This window comes from Salvelinus sp. IW2-2015, linkage group LG6.2 (genome assembly GCF_002910315.2).
Source record: "Salvelinus sp. IW2-2015 linkage group LG6.2, ASM291031v2, whole genome shotgun sequence".
Lineage (NCBI taxonomy): Eukaryota > Metazoa > Chordata > Actinopteri > Salmoniformes > Salmonidae > Salvelinus > Salvelinus sp. IW2-2015.
The window spans coordinates 1,795,957-1,815,004 of NC_036846.1; the positions used below are offsets into that span (position 1 = coordinate 1,795,957).

The 19,048-nt window shown below is 42.2% G+C and overlaps 1 protein-coding gene across 2 annotated transcripts; it reads left to right on the plus strand.

Annotated features, from left to right (window-relative positions):
- The first annotated feature begins 2,480 nt into the window (after window positions 1-2,480).
- On the plus strand, window positions 2,481-19,009 carry LOC111965652 (four and a half LIM domains protein 1). 2 transcript variants are annotated; one of them, XM_023989835.2, is made up of 6 exons: window positions 2,481-2,589; window positions 15,976-16,157; window positions 16,722-16,899; window positions 17,511-17,680; window positions 17,914-18,100; window positions 18,290-19,009. In XM_023989835.2, exons 2-6 carry the CDS (start codon window positions 16,002-16,004, stop codon window positions 18,442-18,444), a joined length of 846 nt encoding a protein of 281 aa, XP_023845603.1. In that variant the 5' UTR covers window positions 2,481-2,589; window positions 15,976-16,001; the 3' UTR covers window positions 18,445-19,009. The 2 variants fall into 2 exon arrangements, with proteins under 2 accessions (XP_023845603.1, XP_023845602.1); XM_023989834.2 differs by lacking the exon at window positions 2,481-2,589 and adding an exon at window positions 9,177-9,287.
- The last annotated feature ends 39 nt before the right edge of the window (window positions 19,010-19,048 follow it).

A 19,048-nucleotide genomic window follows, 5' to 3' on the forward strand; every position in this document is an offset into this window, starting at 1 on the left:
GCAGCATCATGTTGTAGGGGTGCTTTGCAGGAGGGACTGGTGCACTTCACAAAATAGATGGCATCCTGAGAATGGAAAATTATGTGGATATATTGAAGCAACATCTCAAGACATCAGTCAGGAAGTTAAAGCTTGGTCGCAAATGGGTCTTCCAAATGGACAATGACCCCAAGCATACTTCCAAAGTTGTGGCAAAATGGCTTAAGGACAACAAAGTCAAGGTATTGGAGTGGCCATCACAAAGCCCTGACCTCAATCCCATAGAAAATTTGTGGGCAGAACTGAAAAAGCATGTGCGAGCAAGGAGGCCTACAAACCTGACTCCGTTACACCAGCTCTGTCAGGAGGAATGGGACAAAAATTCACCCAACTTATTGTGGGAAGCTTGTGGAAGACTACGCGAAACGTTTGACCCAAGTTAAACAATTTAAAAGCAATGCTACCAAATACTAATTGAGTGTATGTAAACTTCTGTCCCACTGGGAATGTGATGAAAGAAATAAAAGCTGAAATAAATCATGCTCTCTACTATTATTTCTGACATTTCACATTCTTAAAATAAAGTGGTGATCCTAACTGACCTAAGACAGGGAATTTTTACTAGGATTAAATGTCAGGAATTGTAAAAAACTGAGTTTAAATGTAGTTGGCTAAGGTGTATGTAAACTTCCAACTTCAACTGTATATCCTTTGTGGACTTCACTGGACAGAGGTTGCTATTCGGTTTTGTGTTAAAAGAAAGGTGTGGTTGAATTTATTCTGCCACTGTGTCTTATTGTCTCGGGCCTTTAGGCCTGTATGTCATGGTGCAATTATCACACACGGCTCCCCCAGTGATTGGGGAACATTTGATCTCAATCACTTTCATGGGAATATGCATTTAGATCTTCTTGAATTACTGTTTCGTGAGCAAATTAGAGTAGATGGTATTAAAAAACGGTAGATAGAGCCTTCCTGTATTTTGATTAAATCATAGCACATTCTGCTTAGTTGCACTCTGTTTTGATTTTTGGCCGCGTGAGATTTTTGTTGGGACTATTCAGCTAACCATCCTAAAATCTCAGAAGAAATTAGGTGGTGTTTTTGATGTTACTGCAACGTTATATTATGCTAATATTTGGTTATGTGGAATACTAATGAATCATTATGTGATCTTCCAAGACACTGATTTAGCTTGGATCTAACTTTTCTAAACGAGCACCATTGTGAGAGGTGCAGCACTAGCCTACACCTGTTGCACCAAACAAGCAGTTGAAGCGCAATTAGTCTACACTATTGTTGCCTCGCACAACATTTGGTGATGCAGAAACGAGGGACCACAGGTGTGGCCGTTTTATGAAAATCGGGGAATATTTGGCCAAGGAAACATTTCTGGTTGGTCTCAGGGAATGTAAAATAGTTAGGAAGGGAGACTTTTCAAACAGGAATGAGTTTGAGTGAAGTAGCAGCAAAGATGTTGAATGAGAAACTACCACATCCTTATGATATATATGTTTTCATTCGCGAAACTTGACCGCAAGAGACAGGTTGGTTGTCTGACTGAAATACGGGCCAAATCGACCTATTTTTCTAAATGAGTGGTGTTGGAATTTGTTGATATAATGCGGGACATGTTTGTTTGTTTTCGGAACAAAGGGACAAAATGCGGGACAGCCCGCAAAATCAGGGACATGTGGTCATCCTAAATTGGACCACGGGGAGAGGGGTGTCTGCTCCTAGGGATTTCCCATCCATGTACTGTTAGTGATGCCAATAGTAAAGCCAAGCCATTTCTATCTTTGTTGCTAGAATTGTGCTTTTGATATAAAATAATAGAAAATATGGTTATTCTTATGTCATTGACACCTTACAGTTTGATAAGATACAACGTCTGTGGTTCTAATGTATCAACAATATTATTTACCTGTGTTATTCCTTTGTAGTAACAGTTGCAGGCTTAAGGAGGGTGAGTAAGGATACAAGTACTCTATTTACTTTTGGCTTAGTGTGACTCATCTTGTTGCAATCTCTCTCAGCAAACGATATTCATTACCAAAGAAGGAGGTGAGCATGCACTGGGGAATACTTTGCATACGTATGGATAATATAGATGACATATAAATGTCACGTCAAACATCTCCATCCTAAATACATTTTCTGGATAGCACCTTACATCCTCCTCTGAATGCAAAGAAATCGATATATGTAATGAAAATAGCTTAGGCTACGCTAAGAGTTGCACACCACACTAAAACATTACAAACCTATATTGCGATTGCTTGATTCATATACCTGATCTCAAAGAGCAGCCTGTTGTTAGGCAGAAGCCCTTTCTTGATGCTTTTGAATTCTACAGTATTGCTTCCATGACCTCCAGTATTAACCAGTGAGAAGTTGAGATCCTAACAGCTACATCTTATAAATTCCTGGATGAGGTCATTGTTGATATTAACATAGAGGTTTGGATCATATCCTGCTGGGTTTTTTTCTTCTGAGCTCCACTTGCTTTTTAAGGAGCGTCAACGGCGCGTCTGGTACCTCGGCTAAAAACTTACTGTTGGACGCATCACTGTGGAGAGAGGAGGGTGCATATTTTACGCTTGGAGATAGGTGAGTCAAATTACATTTTGAGAATTAAAAAACAACTTCAAACCTAGTAATATTCGTTTTTAGTGTTGGGATAAAGTTTATCTTTGACTGGGAAAATTCCAGCGGACCAGACTGTTTATGCGAAAAAGTTAAACTTTTTTTGTTATATATTTCTTTACTCCCCTTTATGTCTATGAGATGAGTACATGTTTAAATCACATTTGTTGTGTTTTTGTTCAATTCTGACTTTGGGTTCAAGCAACAACAAAAAATGGACACAAGGTGCATGTGCATTTGGGCACATTGAATGCTGGTGTACATAATTAAATTCCACGTAGTTGGCACCAGTAGCTTTAAAAAGAGGTCTGATAAGGAAGGCTGGAATTTTAAGTCAGTGATATGAAGTAAAGTTCCATCCCTGGAGGCATGTGGTGTCTTTATTCTTAGTGCATTTTAGCCTATTGGCAATTATTTATCTCAAGTATATTTTTTAAAGAAGCTGTTGCAGTACATTTTGTGGACTGAAAATGTATAGATTTTCAGATAAAACCAAAGATCTGTGAGTGGCTATATGCATATGGTTATTGTGTGGCTTGGTAAATTACTGAAGCCTATGTGGTCAGTTTTAATGGTTTAAAATGAGCCGTTTGGTACATTTACTAGTGCTTTTAATTTCAAGTTTTATAGTTTACTGACATATGGAAAAAATAAGTAACTGAAAACCATTTTATTTACATTTTATTGTGTTCTGTACACAGATGATGTAATCTATTCAATCAAACCCTGAAACCAGCTTTCTGGCATAAGTCAAAAGCAGCATTTGTCTTCCTCAAGCAAAATATTGTGTACAATGGGACTCACAAAAAACTGTACTGTATATAATGTTGTTTTGGACATATCCAATAGTCAAAATGTGGTATCCAGTATTAATTGAATAGGGCCCTGACCCCATGTCTACATCAACAGTGCTCAAGAATACCATAATAACACTAGCCTACCTCCCACCAGCGGGTTATTCAAGGTCAGCCCAAAAACCCTTTACAAAACACACAGTACAATAGGTTGCCCTCAGTCCTGCTACACTTTACTGGTTAAGCCAGCTGCCAAGCCAAATGTATGATGTAATTTTCTCCCAGCAGCAGCTTCAGAACACCTGGGGAGGCCCCTCCTCTTCTAGTGTGACTGGCTCTCATTGTGCCAATGACATCACCATTTTAGGCAATAAAAGCCGAAATTATTTTTTGTTTGGATTGGGTGAACCCAACTTGGGTGAACCCAACCCGCCCATAACTTTTCATAATATGGTACATTAATTATATGGTACTTTACAGTACACTTTACAGTCCTGTTTCAGTCCATGTGAGCATTTGTGCCTTCGTGAAGAATGTGTTCATGCAAAGTTTAATCTGATCAACCAGTCATATACCAGCGTGGCACACCAGCAATAGCAGCAGGACCCAATGTTTGCAGACATAATGCCCATTGGAACACATTGTGACATTGATTATGTTAGATCAGAGGGCTCAGCTACTGGAGGGCCTTGTGTTTCCTGTATGGTCCACATCAGTCCCAGGGGGACACCTGGCCTTCTGCCCAAGAAGACAGCCTCTGGAGCATTAGTGTCCTCTGTTTACTCTCACTGTGTGTGTGTGTGTGTGTGTAGGCTTGCACCTATGTGTACTTGTTGGTTAAGGGGCTTGTAAGTAAGCATTTCACTGTAAGGTCTACACCTGTTGTATTCGGTGCATGTGACAAATAACATTTGATTTGAAGTGTGTGTAGAGGAGTGGAGCATATGAAATAATGATACAGCACGCTCACTAGCCTTCCAGCTGACTGCTGAGTATATCCTAATTAGGCAATGTAGTGTGTCTGACTGACCGGCTGGCTGTGAGGGAAGCAACATTGTCTCCAATGGAGGCAGAACTGTACCTCCCTGCCTTACACATTTTACATTTTGGTCATCTATCCAGAGYGACTTACAAGAGCAATTAGTGGTAAGTGCCTTGCTCAAGGGCACATCAACATATTTCGAACCAGATTTTGGGGATTCAAACCAGCGATGTTTCAGTTACTGGCCCAACGCTCTTAACTGCTAGGGCACCTATCACCCATCTCCACATCCACACCTCATTGTGTTGTTACAGAGAAAGAGAGCGAGAGAGAGCTCATAACCCTCTCCCAGACCCTCTTTCCAATTGGCAGAAGTACTGTGTGACTCTCCAAATGACTATGACCATATTTTGCAACTGGGGCTCACCACTTTTTAAGGGCGGTCTGCAGGCTTATAGGGAGGGATGAAGTGAGTCTATTTCTTTTAAGAGCTCTTTCCATCGTCCTACTTGACATATACTGGGGATAGACTCCTCAATCTATCTTTATGAACAGAGCAGACTGGGCTATTGGAGCAGTTTACTTTTGGAGAGATTCAGAGAGCTGTGAGTCATGCAGAAGAAATGGGAGCTTGAAGTGTTGGCCGGGTCCACTGTGAAATCCTTATCAGTGTGTGTGCGTGTGCGCTTGTGTTTGTGTGTGGAGCTCAATGTCATGGAAGGGAGGGTTTGGGGGGTGGTGAATGGAAAAACACATATCCCCCCCACACCCCCTCTTGTTTGGAAACACTGTTGCCCTCGATTGACACATAGGACCGAGAATAAATGTGTGGTTGTCTAAGGAGTAGTGACCTTTGTGTGCAAGTGTGACGTGGATATCATGTCAGTGTCATGTCCGGTTGCGAGATGATGATGTGGGCATGTGATCACGTCAGACTTGTTGACAAAATGGCTCCTTGTGTCCACTCAGAAATCACACATATTTGACCCAGGTCTGTCTCCACCTTCACCTCTGTTGTTTCTAGGGAACATGTGTTGATATAGTTCTGTGTCTGTCACTGTGTCTGTGTTTGTGTGTGTGGTGGTGAGTCAGTAATACAATAGTACTCCCCTGAGATTAGACGGCCTTATCACTGCCCTTTCCACTGACCAGGACCAGATGGTGACAGAGTCACAACAGAACTCAGAGAGACAGACAGAGGGAACATTCTGAGAAATTACCCTTTGGATAGGCTGTCCTTTTGTTTCTGTCGGGGCTATTTCAACCATACATTAACTAAATTATCACGATTAGAGGCTGACATTTTTTGCCAGAGAGCTGGTCATTGAGAATGTGTTATTTAAGCAATAAGGCCCGATGGGGTGTGTTATATGGCCAACATACCACGGCCCAGGGCTGTTCTTAGGCACCACACAACACTGAGTGCCTGGATACAGCCCGTAGCTGTGGTATATTGGCCATACTGTATACCACAAACACAGAGGTGCCTTATTGCTATTATAAACTGGTTACCGACATAATTAGAGCAGTAAAAATAAATGTTTTGTCATACCCGTGGTATACGGTCTGATATACCACGGCTGTCAGCCAATCAGCATTCAGGGCTTGAACCACCCAGTTTATAATGACAACTTAAACACAGCCACACAAGATGAATAATGCATGTTGCCAGTGGACGTCAGTGTTACTGTAACACATGGTAAGGGATCATTTGTGCTGTAGGGTAGGTTATCAACAGATCTACGAACTGTGATAAAACCGCAGACAATGTACCAGTGATATAGCTGTCTCACAGGGCTATGGTGATCTTAGGTTGTGTCTGTACACACTGTACACTAGGCTGTACAGTAGAAGGGGTGTCGGCATGTTCTAATGACCCAATCAGGACCTACTCCTGCATCTGGTCAGGAAGTCCACTCCAGACATCCTATTTTTTCTTACCTCTCTAATCCCACTGGTAACATGTGCAATACGACTGTCTGGTTAGATATATGATGTTAATGCACAGAGGATTTCAAATGATGTCATTATCTACCACCACTGCTACTGAACGGCTGCCGGGTTATCCTCTGAACAGTTCTTTTAATCTCTGCCAGGGAGCATAAAGACCGAGACCAATAGCGTTTCCTGTAGTGGAGTGCTAGGAAGCATTGAGGGAGAGCAAATATGCGGTGCAGAGATTGTAGAGTCCCGATAGCTGTGTCCCGGTTGGATAGGTAGATACAACTGAACGTGGTCAACATATTCTCCTTCAGTACGTCACATGTATTGTCAACATTTTAACACTTCGGTGTTTATGGCTATTGGCTGACTAACTCCTATCAGTTTCCATCTTTAGATTGGAAAAGGTATTTGTGGTTCTTGTGTGGTTTGTTGTTGCTGATGGAGCCAGGGTGAGTGTGTGGTGCTATTTCTGTCCTGTTTGAAGGCAGTACCTAAGGGACTGGCGGGCGGGTGTGCATTCCTCTGCTATTGTCTACTAGGGGAATAGACACAGTCTCAATAGCAGTACCCACAAATGAGCCTGTCACACCGCTGTCAGCATTCCAATCGCGCATGCATACAGGGACATGCACGGACACATGCACAGACGCACGCACGCACGTTCACTCTCACACACACACACACACACACACACATGCACAAACACACAAACACTGATTTATATTGTCAACACAACAACTGCCTGTTACAGAGGGAGGGGGAGATGGAGAGAGATATTGAGAAAGGATCAAGAAAAATAACAACTGAGGGAGGCCGTACAAGGGAGAAAGGGACAGGGATGACAATAATGGGGGGGATGAGTGTACTAAACAGAGGACAGAAGACAGGGCTCTTACTCAGGGGGCTTAAAAGGGCAATCTGTGATTGCCACATCAATTTTGGGATTTTTAAATGTATGATATGATTTATACATGCCTCATGAGCTTAGTTCAACTGTCCTACCCCACCAAAACCCCAAATATAAGCTTACTTTAATGTTTGTAAATAATGTAAAATGTAAACAAGCACTGAATAGACTTCAAATATGGCTATTCAGTGAAATCAAAATATTTTGATTTCATGCATGGTCAGCTCTTGCGTCCATAGCTTTGTATATGAATTTGAGTGGTTACATTTTTCCAAACCCATCCCTCAGCTTTTTATTAAAACAGTGGCAGGGAGTCACTGATCTACAGATTGCCCCTTTAAGTGGTGTGTTGTGGTGTCCATGATACCTACCTGATCATAAATGCTACTGTGTGGGTTTAGTTTAACTGAGGGACAGGTGATTTACACAGACAGGCAACAAAAGAACAAACAATAAGTTCAAACCTCAATAATGGGAGAAAACAAATTCTGTGACGACAACCAAATGCCTTAAACAAGCCTCCACTACTTTGAATTCTCTCCACAGGATCTGTTGTCCTCTGGCTTATTCTCCTGGTTGACATGGGTTTCATCCCAAGTGGCACCCTATTCCCTATATAGTGCACTGCTTTTGACCATTGCCCATGGGGCTCTAGTCAAGTGTAGTGCACTGCGCAGGAGATCGGATGCCATTTGGGAGAAACACAGGGAGAAGTGCTGAGACATGGTAGACTCATCAGGGCAAGTAAACAATGGGGATCATGGGTCTTTACTCGGGTCATTGACTTGATGATGTCTTGATTATTTAATCCAGTTTCCGTCATTACCTCCCATACTTTCCTGTTCATTGTGTGTGTGTGTGTGTCTAGAACCACACTTCCCTGGCAATTCCCAGCCCTAATATTAACATGGCATAAGTCGTGGCAAAATGTGTAGAATTGCAGGAAATTCGCTTTTAAGCTGCAACAACCTCTCTCCACCCCATGACAAAGTGAAGGCAATCCCTGGCTACTGGTATAATGCATTTAGTTAAGAGAGTTAAGTAGTTTAACTGCACAAATATATTGATTGCACAAATCCGTTGTCTGCATGTGTGGGTACGCAGACTTGCGAGCCACTGCGGTCCCTCATGATGAGTTCATATTTTTGTGGCCCACACCCCCATCAATGTGGCCCATCCCGGATCTATGGTGTATAGTTCCTTTTGAGTTACAAAATAAATCCCTCTTACTGTGAACAGCTTCGCTCCTTTCAAGGAAATATTTTCACTGAGACACCAAAGTCACAGAGAGGTATTCAACATTGGAAAAAAAGTGTTTGAAAATGTGTCTTTTTTTTCTCCTTTGGATCTTAAATGCATCTTGTGTTTGTGCCTTGAAGAACCTTGTCTGCGAGCACTTCAGAGCATAGTTTCTAGAACACATAATCACATAATCTGGTTATGTAAATACAGACGCGACATGCACACATATGCACGCACAGACAGACAGACACACACACTAAGTGTTGATGGTAATATAAACAGCGTTACTAAACAAACTAACCATAAATTACGGCTTGATTAATACACTGTTTGCACCATGTCTTTCAGCACTTTCACTGAGTAATGATATCAGCTTGCTGGTTGGTCACAGTGTTGCACTCAGCCACTGTCTCAATGTTAATATAATGTATATATTATATATAAAAATAACATAGGGGGCAGTGTGGGTATATGTTGACTCTGATGTCCCAGCCATGGTATTGGCTTTCTCTGTCCATCTCCCCCCCAACATTCTATTCTTCTGATACATATCCTAAAATGGAATGGATAGTTCATGGTTGGGTTTGGGTGTGGGGTTAGGGGGTGATGGGGTGGCTGTGGGCGTCAGGCTGTGGGTCAGAGGGGGTGTATATATAACCCATACCTTGGTAGGGTGTGTGGTCTTCTCCTTTCTCCCTGTGTGGATGCTATTCTCTCCTCCGGTCCTTGGATTTGTCTTTCTCCTCTCCTTACCTCTCTTACCTGGACCAAAACATGGCTTACAGACTTTCAGGTAGCTAAAGAAATAGGCTGATGGAGTGTAGGTTGCATTGTGATGGATGCGTGTCTTGTTCATATGGGTTCAATCCATTACTGATACCTGGTGCTGGACTAGTGGTGGTGGTTTGGTGAGATTTTCTCAAGTTTGGTCAAAGACACTGGCTGGTAGGTTGTGGAAAGTTCCTCTTGGGCCTTGGCTAGAAATATGAGTTTGTTTGGTGCGTCAGAAAGGACATTTTGTGAGGAACCACTACTCTGGAGTTCATTTTCTAATTGTTGCATTTTTGGTGGAAAGGAAGCTAAGGTCTTATGACACCACAGAGGGAGCAAAGAGGTCCCTCGAGTAAGTTGAAAAATAATTCTGGAGAAAAGTGATGGTTTGACCTTTTTCAAGGCAATGCTATTTACAGCTGGATTGATGCATCTGTATCGTGGAAATGGAGTCCTTGGGACAGCATCATTCAGGCTGTAAGTAGTGGATCAAAGATGATTCATTCAATATTTTTTTATTGGGTACATTTCAAGTCAGACAGAGATATCACATGGTAGATACTATACATTCAGTGCCTTCAGAAAGTACTCAGACCCCTTGACTTTTTCCACATTTTGTTGTGCTACAAAGTATTATTAAAATGTATTTAATTGTAATTTTTTTGCAACAATCTACATAAAATACTTTATAATGTCAAAGTGGAAGGAAAAATGTAACTAATATATCTTGATTAGATAAGAATTCACCCCCCTAAGTCAATACATGTTAGAATCACCTTTAGCAGCGATTACAGCTGTGAGTCTTTTTGGGTATGTCTCTAAGCGCTTTACACACCTAGGATTGTGCAACATTTGCCAATTTATTATTTTTAAGCTCTGTCAAGTTGGTTGTTGATCATTGCTAGACAGCCATTTTCAAGTCTTGCCAGAGATTTTCAAGCAGATTTAAGTCAAAACTAGGCCACTCAGGAACATTCAAGGTTGTTTGGTAAGAAACTGTAGTGTAGACTTGACCTTGTGTTTTAGGGTTATTGTCCTGCTTAAAGGTGAATTAATCTCAGAGAGTCTGTTGGAAATCAGACTGAACCAGGTTTTCCTCTAGGATTTGACTTGTTCTTAGCTACATTCAGTTTATTTTTATCTTGCAAAACTCTGCAATTCTTGATGACAAGCATACTCATAACTGCCGAGTGGCGCATCGGTCTAAGGCAATGCATCTCAGTGCTAGAGGTGTCACTACAGACCCTGGTTTGATTCCAGGCTGTATCATAACCGGGCGTGATTGTGAGTCCCTTAGGGCGGCGCACAATTGGCCCAGCGTCGTCCAGGTTAGGGTTTGGCCGTCATTGTAAATAAGAACCTAGTTAAATAACATTTACAAAATAACAATGCAGCCACCTCCATGCTTGATCATTTGTAGAGTGGTACCCAGTGCTGTGTTGCATTTGCCCCAAACACTGTATTCAGAACAAAAAGTGAATTCCTTTGCCTCATTTATTTTGCATTATTACTTTAGTACCTTGTTGCAAACAGGATGCATGTTTTGGAATATTTTGTATTCTGTACAGGCTTCCTTATTTTCACTCTGTCATGCAGGTTAGTATTGTGGAGTAACTACAATGTTATTGATCCGTCCTCAGTTCTCCTACCACGGCCATAATTCTCTGCAATCATTTTAAAATCATCATTGGCCTCATGGTGATATCCCTGAGCATTTTTTCTTCCTCTCTGGCAACTGCATTAGGAAGGATGCCTAAATCTTTGTATTGTCTGTGTGTATTGATACAACATCCAATGCCCAATAAATAACTTCACCGTCCATGCTCAAAGGGATATCATTTATTTTTTTACCAATCTATCATTTGGTGCCCTTCTTTCTGAGGCATTGAATCCGTTTCAATCTGTGCTTGAAATTTGCTACTCAACTGAGGGACCTTACAGATAATTGTATGTGTGGGGTACAGAGATGGGGTAGTCATTCAAAAATCATGTTAACCACTATTATTGCACACAGAGTCCGTGCAACTTGTGCGATTTGTTAAGCAAATGTTTACTCCTGAACTTATTTAGGCTTGTCATAACAAAGGGGTTGAATACTTATTGACTCAAGACATTTCTGCTTCTTATTTGTTTATTTAATTTGTACAAATTTCTAAAATCAAAATTCCACTTTGACATTATGGGGTATTATGTTTAGATCAATTTAATACATTTTATATCCAGGCTGTCACGCAAACAAAATGTGGAAAAAAGTCAAGGGGTGTGAATACTTTCTGAAGGCACTGTAGCAGTTGATCTTACCTCCATAACCCTCTCTCTGGGGTCCGTTTGGCTCTGATCTGCCATCAGTAAGCCATCCGTGATCAATGTTAATGAGAGCCAGGCTCTGTGAGGCTATCCCTGGCACCATCCTGGTTCACCACTCACTGTGCTCTTACTCTGACCTTTCCACTGTAAAGTGTTTCTCCCACCCCAGGGACCAAAGTGGTGTACTCCAACCCCTCCTACAAAGAGTGCTGGTGCATACCATGGCTGTTTCTGTGGAAGCAGCTGTGTGATTGGCAGTAGCTGAAAGGCTTAGCGCTTAATCACAGTGCTCTTTTATTAGGCACATCTAGACCCACAATGGTCACGGTGGCACAGTGGCATCCACAGTGTCCTCAAAAGTCAATCATCTGACTTTGTGGGCCTAGGTGTCCCTGACATACAGGCACAGTGCTTACACACTCAGAATGGAATGCATGGTTAACTCAGTTTGAGATGGATTTGGGCTTCTGAGACTGTGATACCTTGATACCCTACTGCCTCTAAGCCATTGATCCGGTCCTGCCAATTGGATTCTATTGAACTGATCCCGACTGGCTCGTACCACTGAGATAAGAATGGGGATGACTCACCGGTGGCTCTGTATAGGGGCTCAAGCCAGGCTGCCTCCTTTATCCCTCTGGCACAGTGAAGACAGGCCTCTCTCTTTCCCCTCTTCTACGAATCCATCCATCCTCACTGTACACTACAGCTGGGAGAGAACACATACCACAGCGGCTCTAACTCATCCCGTTCTGTTCACCACACTCACTGTTGACCACATCCCCAGGCCACTCGAAGAGCACCAATTGGCACTCGTCAATATTTGCAGTGTTCCCGCGGCTACCAGGATATATTGTCATTCCATCATTAGTATTTCCACCCATTGCTCTCATTGTATTAAAAAGGTTTAAGATACTTGAGCGCTCACAATAATATCACATCTGTTGTCTCAATAATCAGAGATATTTTCGTGAAGACGGGTTGGTTGTTTAGCAACAAAACCAACGCATGCACAACTATGGGGCAAAACAGACAGGGTTGGCTTAGATTGTTGACAACATGTAAACTGTATTTTGTCTCCAATGTTTATTGAAAACATAAATACATTTGCACAATCAGCACTTGTCTCTCAAATAAGGAGATGATCGTGGACTACAGGAAAAGGAGGACTGAGCACGCCCCCATTCTCATCGATGGGGCTGCATTGGAGCAGGTTGAGAGCTTCTAGTTCCTTGGCGTCTTCATCACTAACAAACTAACATGGTCCAAGCACAGCAAGACAGTCGCGAAGAGGGCACGACAAAACCTATTCCCCCTCAGTAGACTGAAAAGATTTGGCATGGGTCCTCAGAAGGTTATACAGCCGCACCATCGAGAGCATCCTGACGGGTTTGTCAAAGACTCCAGCCACCCTAGTCATAGACTGTTCTCTCTGCTACCGCACGGCAAGCGGTACCGGAGCGCCAAGTCTAGGTCCAAGAGGCTTCTTTAATAACGCTACCTACATATTATTACTTCAATTACCTCGACAAACCGGTGCCCCCGCACATTGACTCTGTACAGGTACCCCCGGTATATAGCCTCGCTATTGTTATTTTACTGCTGCTCTTTAAAATTATTTGTTACTTTCATTTTATTTTTTTGTATTTTTCTTAACTGCATTGTTGATTAAGGGCTTGTAAGTAAGCATTTCACTGTAAGGTCTACACCTGTTGTATTCGGTGCACGTGACAAATAACATTTGATACCCTGATGAAGACAGCTTGGACATAAATGTTTTTGCATCTGAGCTCCTAGAGTGTGCGGCTCTCCTTTATTTTTTAAGTATTCGGCGCATGTGACATGCGATTTGATTTGAAATACATTGTTACAGTTGGTTAGGTAGCTAGCATATTTGAGCCACTTACAATTCACATTGTCAGCTAACCCATCTATGAGACATGTAGGAGGCTTGCAAGATGATCACGATGACACATACTGTAGGTCACTGACAGGCTGAAAGAGCATTGTTCATTCCAGGGAGGCCATAGAACACAACCAATCTCTTCCAGGACACAGCTGGGTCTTCACCCTTACAAAAAAAGATTGCAGTTTTGAAACTGCAGTAAAAGTACAGTAACTGTAGTTGACTGCTATTTTGGAGGCAGTAATTGCAGAATAACTGCAGTGTACTGCAGTTATACTGCACTCTAACTGCATTTATACTACAAAATTACTGCAGTAAAAAAAACTGTTATTTTAGATGCAATATTTGCAGCATACTGCAGTTATACTGCACTCTAATTAAGTAATAAGACACGAGGGGGTGTGGTATATGGCCAATAAACCACGGCTAAGGGATGTTCTTAGGCACTGCACAACCCCAGAGGTGCCTTATTGCTATTATAAACTGGTTATAATACATGCAGTAAAAATACATGTTTTGTCATACCCGTGGTATACGGTCTAATATACCATGGCTGTCAGCCAATCAGTATTCAGGGCTTGAAGCACCAAGTTTATAACTACAGTTATATTGCAGTGTACTGCAGTTATACTGCACTCTGACTGCAATATTTTCCCCAAGGGCAGTGTTGGGGAGTAGTGAACTACATGTAGTTCAACTAGTAATTTAACTCATTTCTGCAGTAGCTTGGTGGTAGTTGAACTAAATAAAATCTAGGTAGTGTTTTCACTAGTTAATTGCTTACTACTGGAACCACAGACTACTTTTAATGCAAAAAGCTGAGAAAATATGGGTGAAGTGGGCATTAATTTACATTCTATAAACATATGACCCCAAAGGTATCGGTCTTGCAATTTGTATTCTATGACATTTCAGATCTACATATGATAATCTTTCACGAAGTAGTTTGGATGTAGTGAACTACTTTTTCAAGGTAACTTTAGTTAAGTAAACTATATGTTTCTTAAGGGTAGCTTTAGTGCAGCTTAACCTTCTTCCAGTGTGAAATAATTGGTAGCTTGGTAAACTATATGTTTCTTAAGGGTAGCTTTAGTGTAGCTTAACCTTCTTCCAGTGTGAAATAATTGGTAGCTTGGGAAACTATATTTTCAGAGTATCTTCTCCAACACTGTTGGTCTTATCCTGACGGATGACCCGCCTGTGCTGCCCATTGTGATCGGAATGTTAATGAGAGGAGCAGAGGACGGTTTTGTTTACAGCCAATGAAATGGCGCTGCCAAAAAGAAGACAACGGCAGAGGTTGGATGGGATGTGATGGACTGAATGAGCCAGGCACTCTAAAAATATGACTTAAACTTTCCAACAAAGCCTGATAAAGTCAGCCAACCCCCGCAGGGCCGAGTTAGACACAGCGTGATGACTACATGCTAAAGCTCTGTTCACAGCCAGACATCTGTGGGTCATTTTGAGGCAGCCATTTTCCACACACTTCCCTCAGACCCTTGGCATGCCGGTGCTAAGCCCCTTGCCTGGTTGGGTCTGATTAGAGGACAGAACTCGTACTGGGATGCCAGCTTGAACATGTATTTTTCTTAGCTTGGATGATGGATAGGTTTTGTGTGTCTGGGTGCCTGCTAGACAGGGCCATGTTTTGTCAACATGACAGTGTGTGTTAATGGCAGTGGTGGAAAAAGTACCCAATTGTCATACCTTAATAGAAAATGACTCAAGTAAAAGTCACCCAGTAAAATACTACTTGAGTAAAAGTCTAAAAGTATTTGGTTTTAAATATACTTAAGTATCAAAAGTATAAATCATTTAAAATTCCCTATATTAAGCAAACCAGACAGCACCATTTTCTTTTTTTTTTTTTACAGCTAGCCAGGGGCACACTCCAACACTCAAGCATAATTTACAAACGAAGTATTTGTGTTTATCGAGTCCGCCAGATCAGAGGCAGTAGGGATGAGCAGGAATGTTCTCTTTATAAGTGCATGAATTTGAACGTTTTCCTGCCCTGCTAGCCATTCAAAATGTAACGAGTACTTTCGGATGTCAGGGAAAATGTATGGAGTAAAAAGTACATTATTGTCTTTAGGAATGTTGTGAAATAAAAGTAGTGAAAAATATAAATAGTAAAGTACAGATACCACAAAAAACTACTTAAGTACTTTACACCACTGGTTAATGGCAGTGTGAGGACGTTTGGAGAGCCCTGAGTCATTATTCAGGTCTGGCTGCATGCATTGTAGATGGCTGAGGAACAAGTTTCAAGTTCAAGCTTTAATGTCATGTGCACAAGTAACACTTTTGCTTTGGTTACTACATGATTCCATATGTGTTATTTCATAGTTTTGACATCTTCACTATTATTCTACAATGTAGAAAATAGTAAAAATAAAGAAAAACCCTGGAATGAGTCAGTGTGTCCAAACTTTTAACTGGTACTGTATATATGACTTGTTCCCCAAGGTAAATGTGATTGTTGTTTGTACAGGGCCGAGGAGCTACTCTACTTCCACCATGACTGAACGCTTTGACTGTTACTATTGCCGTGACAACCTGCATGGGAAGAAGTATGTGATGAAGGATGAGAAGCACGTGTGTACAAAGTGCTTCGACAAACTCTGTGCCAACACATGCGCCGAATGCCGTCGCCCCATTGGGGCTGATGCCAAGGTGGGTATTGTGTATGTTCTTGTGAGTGTGTGTGTACCCTTAAATGTGTGTTCATAAAGTTGATTGGCTTCAGTTCATATGTCCAGATTAAGGCCAGTGTTGCATATCTGTGCCAGTATCCACAAAGCCTTTCAGAGTAGGAGTGTTGATATAAGATCAATTTAGCCGTTTAGATAATAACGAATATGATTATATGGACAGGTGGCGACCTGATCCTGGGGCAGCCGCCTCCACAACATAACAGTCACAGATACTTACTTGTGTTATAGCCACTATCATTGCTAACGAACCCTGAAATATTATACCATTCACATTGTTTCACCATGACTAGTGTCTACCCCAGGGTGTCCGTTTGGCTGTCAGTCCCTTCATGGTATGCTGCACTCAAATTCACGTAATCTACACTAATGCTTTCCAGAAGGACATACTCTTTTTTTCTGGCTAACACCTCTGAATACCGTCGCCAACAAATGATTGGGGAAAGAGCCTCAGTTTGATGAGGTGTGTAGGAAGCCCATGTGAATGAATGCATCTCACGCCTTTCCCTCCCTCCTCTCTGTCCAGGAGGTGAACCATAAGAACCGTCACTGGCACGAGGACTGCTTCCGCTGTGCCAAGTGCTACAAGCCCCTGGCTAACGAGCCCTTCGGCGCCAGGGACGACGGAAAGATCATGTGTGGCACGTGTGGCTCCCGCGAGGATGGCAACCGGTGCCAGGCCTGCTACAAGGTGGTCATGCCAGGTGGGCTTAACCATACCCATAATACACTTCTTTCTTAAGTGACCTAGCAGTGTGCAGATGGCCGCTGTTTACATTTATGTTGTTCTTGTGAAGCCCAGGGCAAATTCCGACACTATGTGCGTTCGTAAATTCAGAGCGTTGTCAGATGGTCCGTTTGTAAATTCAGAGCTTTTAGCTCTGTCTCGGAGCGTTCAGAACGCACATTGGACGCTCTGGCCGAGGAGTACGGTTGATCCGACTGTTCTGACCTCACACTCGCAGTCAAGCACCCAAGCCATCTTGCTAGCTACTTTCAGACACAAATGAGAGAACATCTCACTGGCCACTTTACTCGCCCTAGCATAACTGGTTAGACTGTTTATGTTATCTAGAGCGTTAGTGACTAACTGAGCTGCTGGCAACAAATGAATTACGTGTATTTTCCGAAGCTTACTGATACCAGTCATATTCAACAGGTGTTGCGCATTCGTAAATTAATCCGTTATTCGGCACTCTGGGACACTCAGACAAGAGTACTCTGAAATCGGAGTAGATAGACAGTGAATTTACGAACTCACCCACTGTGTGAAACAAGGGTCTGTTTTCTCATCTATTATATCTTTGACTGCCAGGCACGCAGAATGTGGAGTATAAGAACAAGGTGTGGCATGAGGAGTGCTTCACCTGCTTCGAGTGCAAGCAACCAATCCGCTCGCAGAGCTTCCTGAACAAGGGCGACGACATATTCTGCGGCCCGTGCCACGAGAAGAAATTTGCCAAGAAATGCTTCCACTGCAAGCAGGTGCATAAGACCTGCCCCTTCACACACCCACAAACAGAACAAAATCATTGTCATTCTGTCTGAATTTTGTTAAATTATTTCCTGCCATGTTAGTGTAATTACAGGCCTAATTATAGCATTCTTATACTCAAGTATACCAACAGAAGGTACAAGTTAAAAGAAAATGCTTTGTTATTCATACAGAATAAGTACATGGTCTTCCAATACAACTAACATGGTTTTTCTCCCCCCAGCCCATCACCACAGGTGGTATAAGCTACCAGGACCAGCCCTGGCACTCCGAGTGCTTTGTGTGTCGTACATGCCGTAAGGGCCTGGCCGGAACCCGCTTTACCTCCCACGAGGAGCATGTCTACTGTGTGGACTGCTACAAGACCTCCGTGGCCAAGCAGTGCAACGGCTGCAAGAATCCCATCACAGGTCAGACACCCACACTTTACATTAACATTTATTCTATGGACACTTTTTATAATAAATGAAGGATTTCATTGTGTAGGATGGAATGTTTTTAGTGAGATTCAGTGGCATTAATAAGATGTTATGGCTGTAAACTAGTTATAATATATCTGGCCCATTACTATGCTGCACATACTATCTCCCATAATACAGGGTTTGGCCATGGGACCAACGTGGTGAACTACGAGGGTCACTCCTGGCACGAGAACTGCTTCAATTGCAAGAAATGCTCCCTCTCCCTGGCCAACAAGCGCTTTGTCATCAACGGAGAGGACATCTACTGCCCTGACTGTGCTAAGAAGCTGTGAGCATAGCCAGCAACGGGGCCAAATAAGTGCCCTGTCTCATTCATGTTGGGGGCAGAACATAAACGGGATAAGCCAACTAACTCAAATTAAGTGGCCAATCAAGGGTTTAAAAGAGAAAGCATGTATTAGGTTAATCACCTGAATGAAATCTAACAGCAGTTGAATATGAATCTTGTTCCACTGTTTTCTGTCATTGTTTAATACTAACACACCAAGTGGTTTGTTTTTTTGGGCCTACAATATGTAATACTAACAAGCTTGGGTCAAATTCAGAACTCTGCATAATCATTAGGGAATGCCCTTTTCAGCTCCTTACTGGAACAGTAATGGCTGTTACATGCTTCCTGTTGCTTCTTGAATCATATACTAGCTAAGTAATCAGTCATGGTGTCTCTCAAGTGATGTGTTTGAAGAGCTGTTGAGGGTTTTGTGTGTTGTGCTTCAATAATCAGTATGGACAAACTAGGTCTTCGTAGGTATCAAAGTGTTATGCTCAGAGTCTAATCATGTACTCAGCTTTTTGAAGTGAATGCACATTATTGATCAATAAAGGTAAGCTCCAAAATTGTGTTTATTTCCCTCTGCTCGACAAATGAAACCCCTC

Bases quoted from the DNA above. Each gene is read 5' to 3' on its own strand.
- LOC111965652 (XM_023989834.2), top strand. The intron at 16,158-16,721 runs GTGGGTATTGTG...CTCTCTGTCCAG, and splicing joins CCATTGGGGCTGATGCCAAG to GAGGTGAACCATAAGAACCG. The intron at 16,900-17,510 runs GTGGGCTTAACC...TTTGACTGCCAG, and splicing joins CTACAAGGTGGTCATGCCAG to GCACGCAGAATGTGGAGTAT.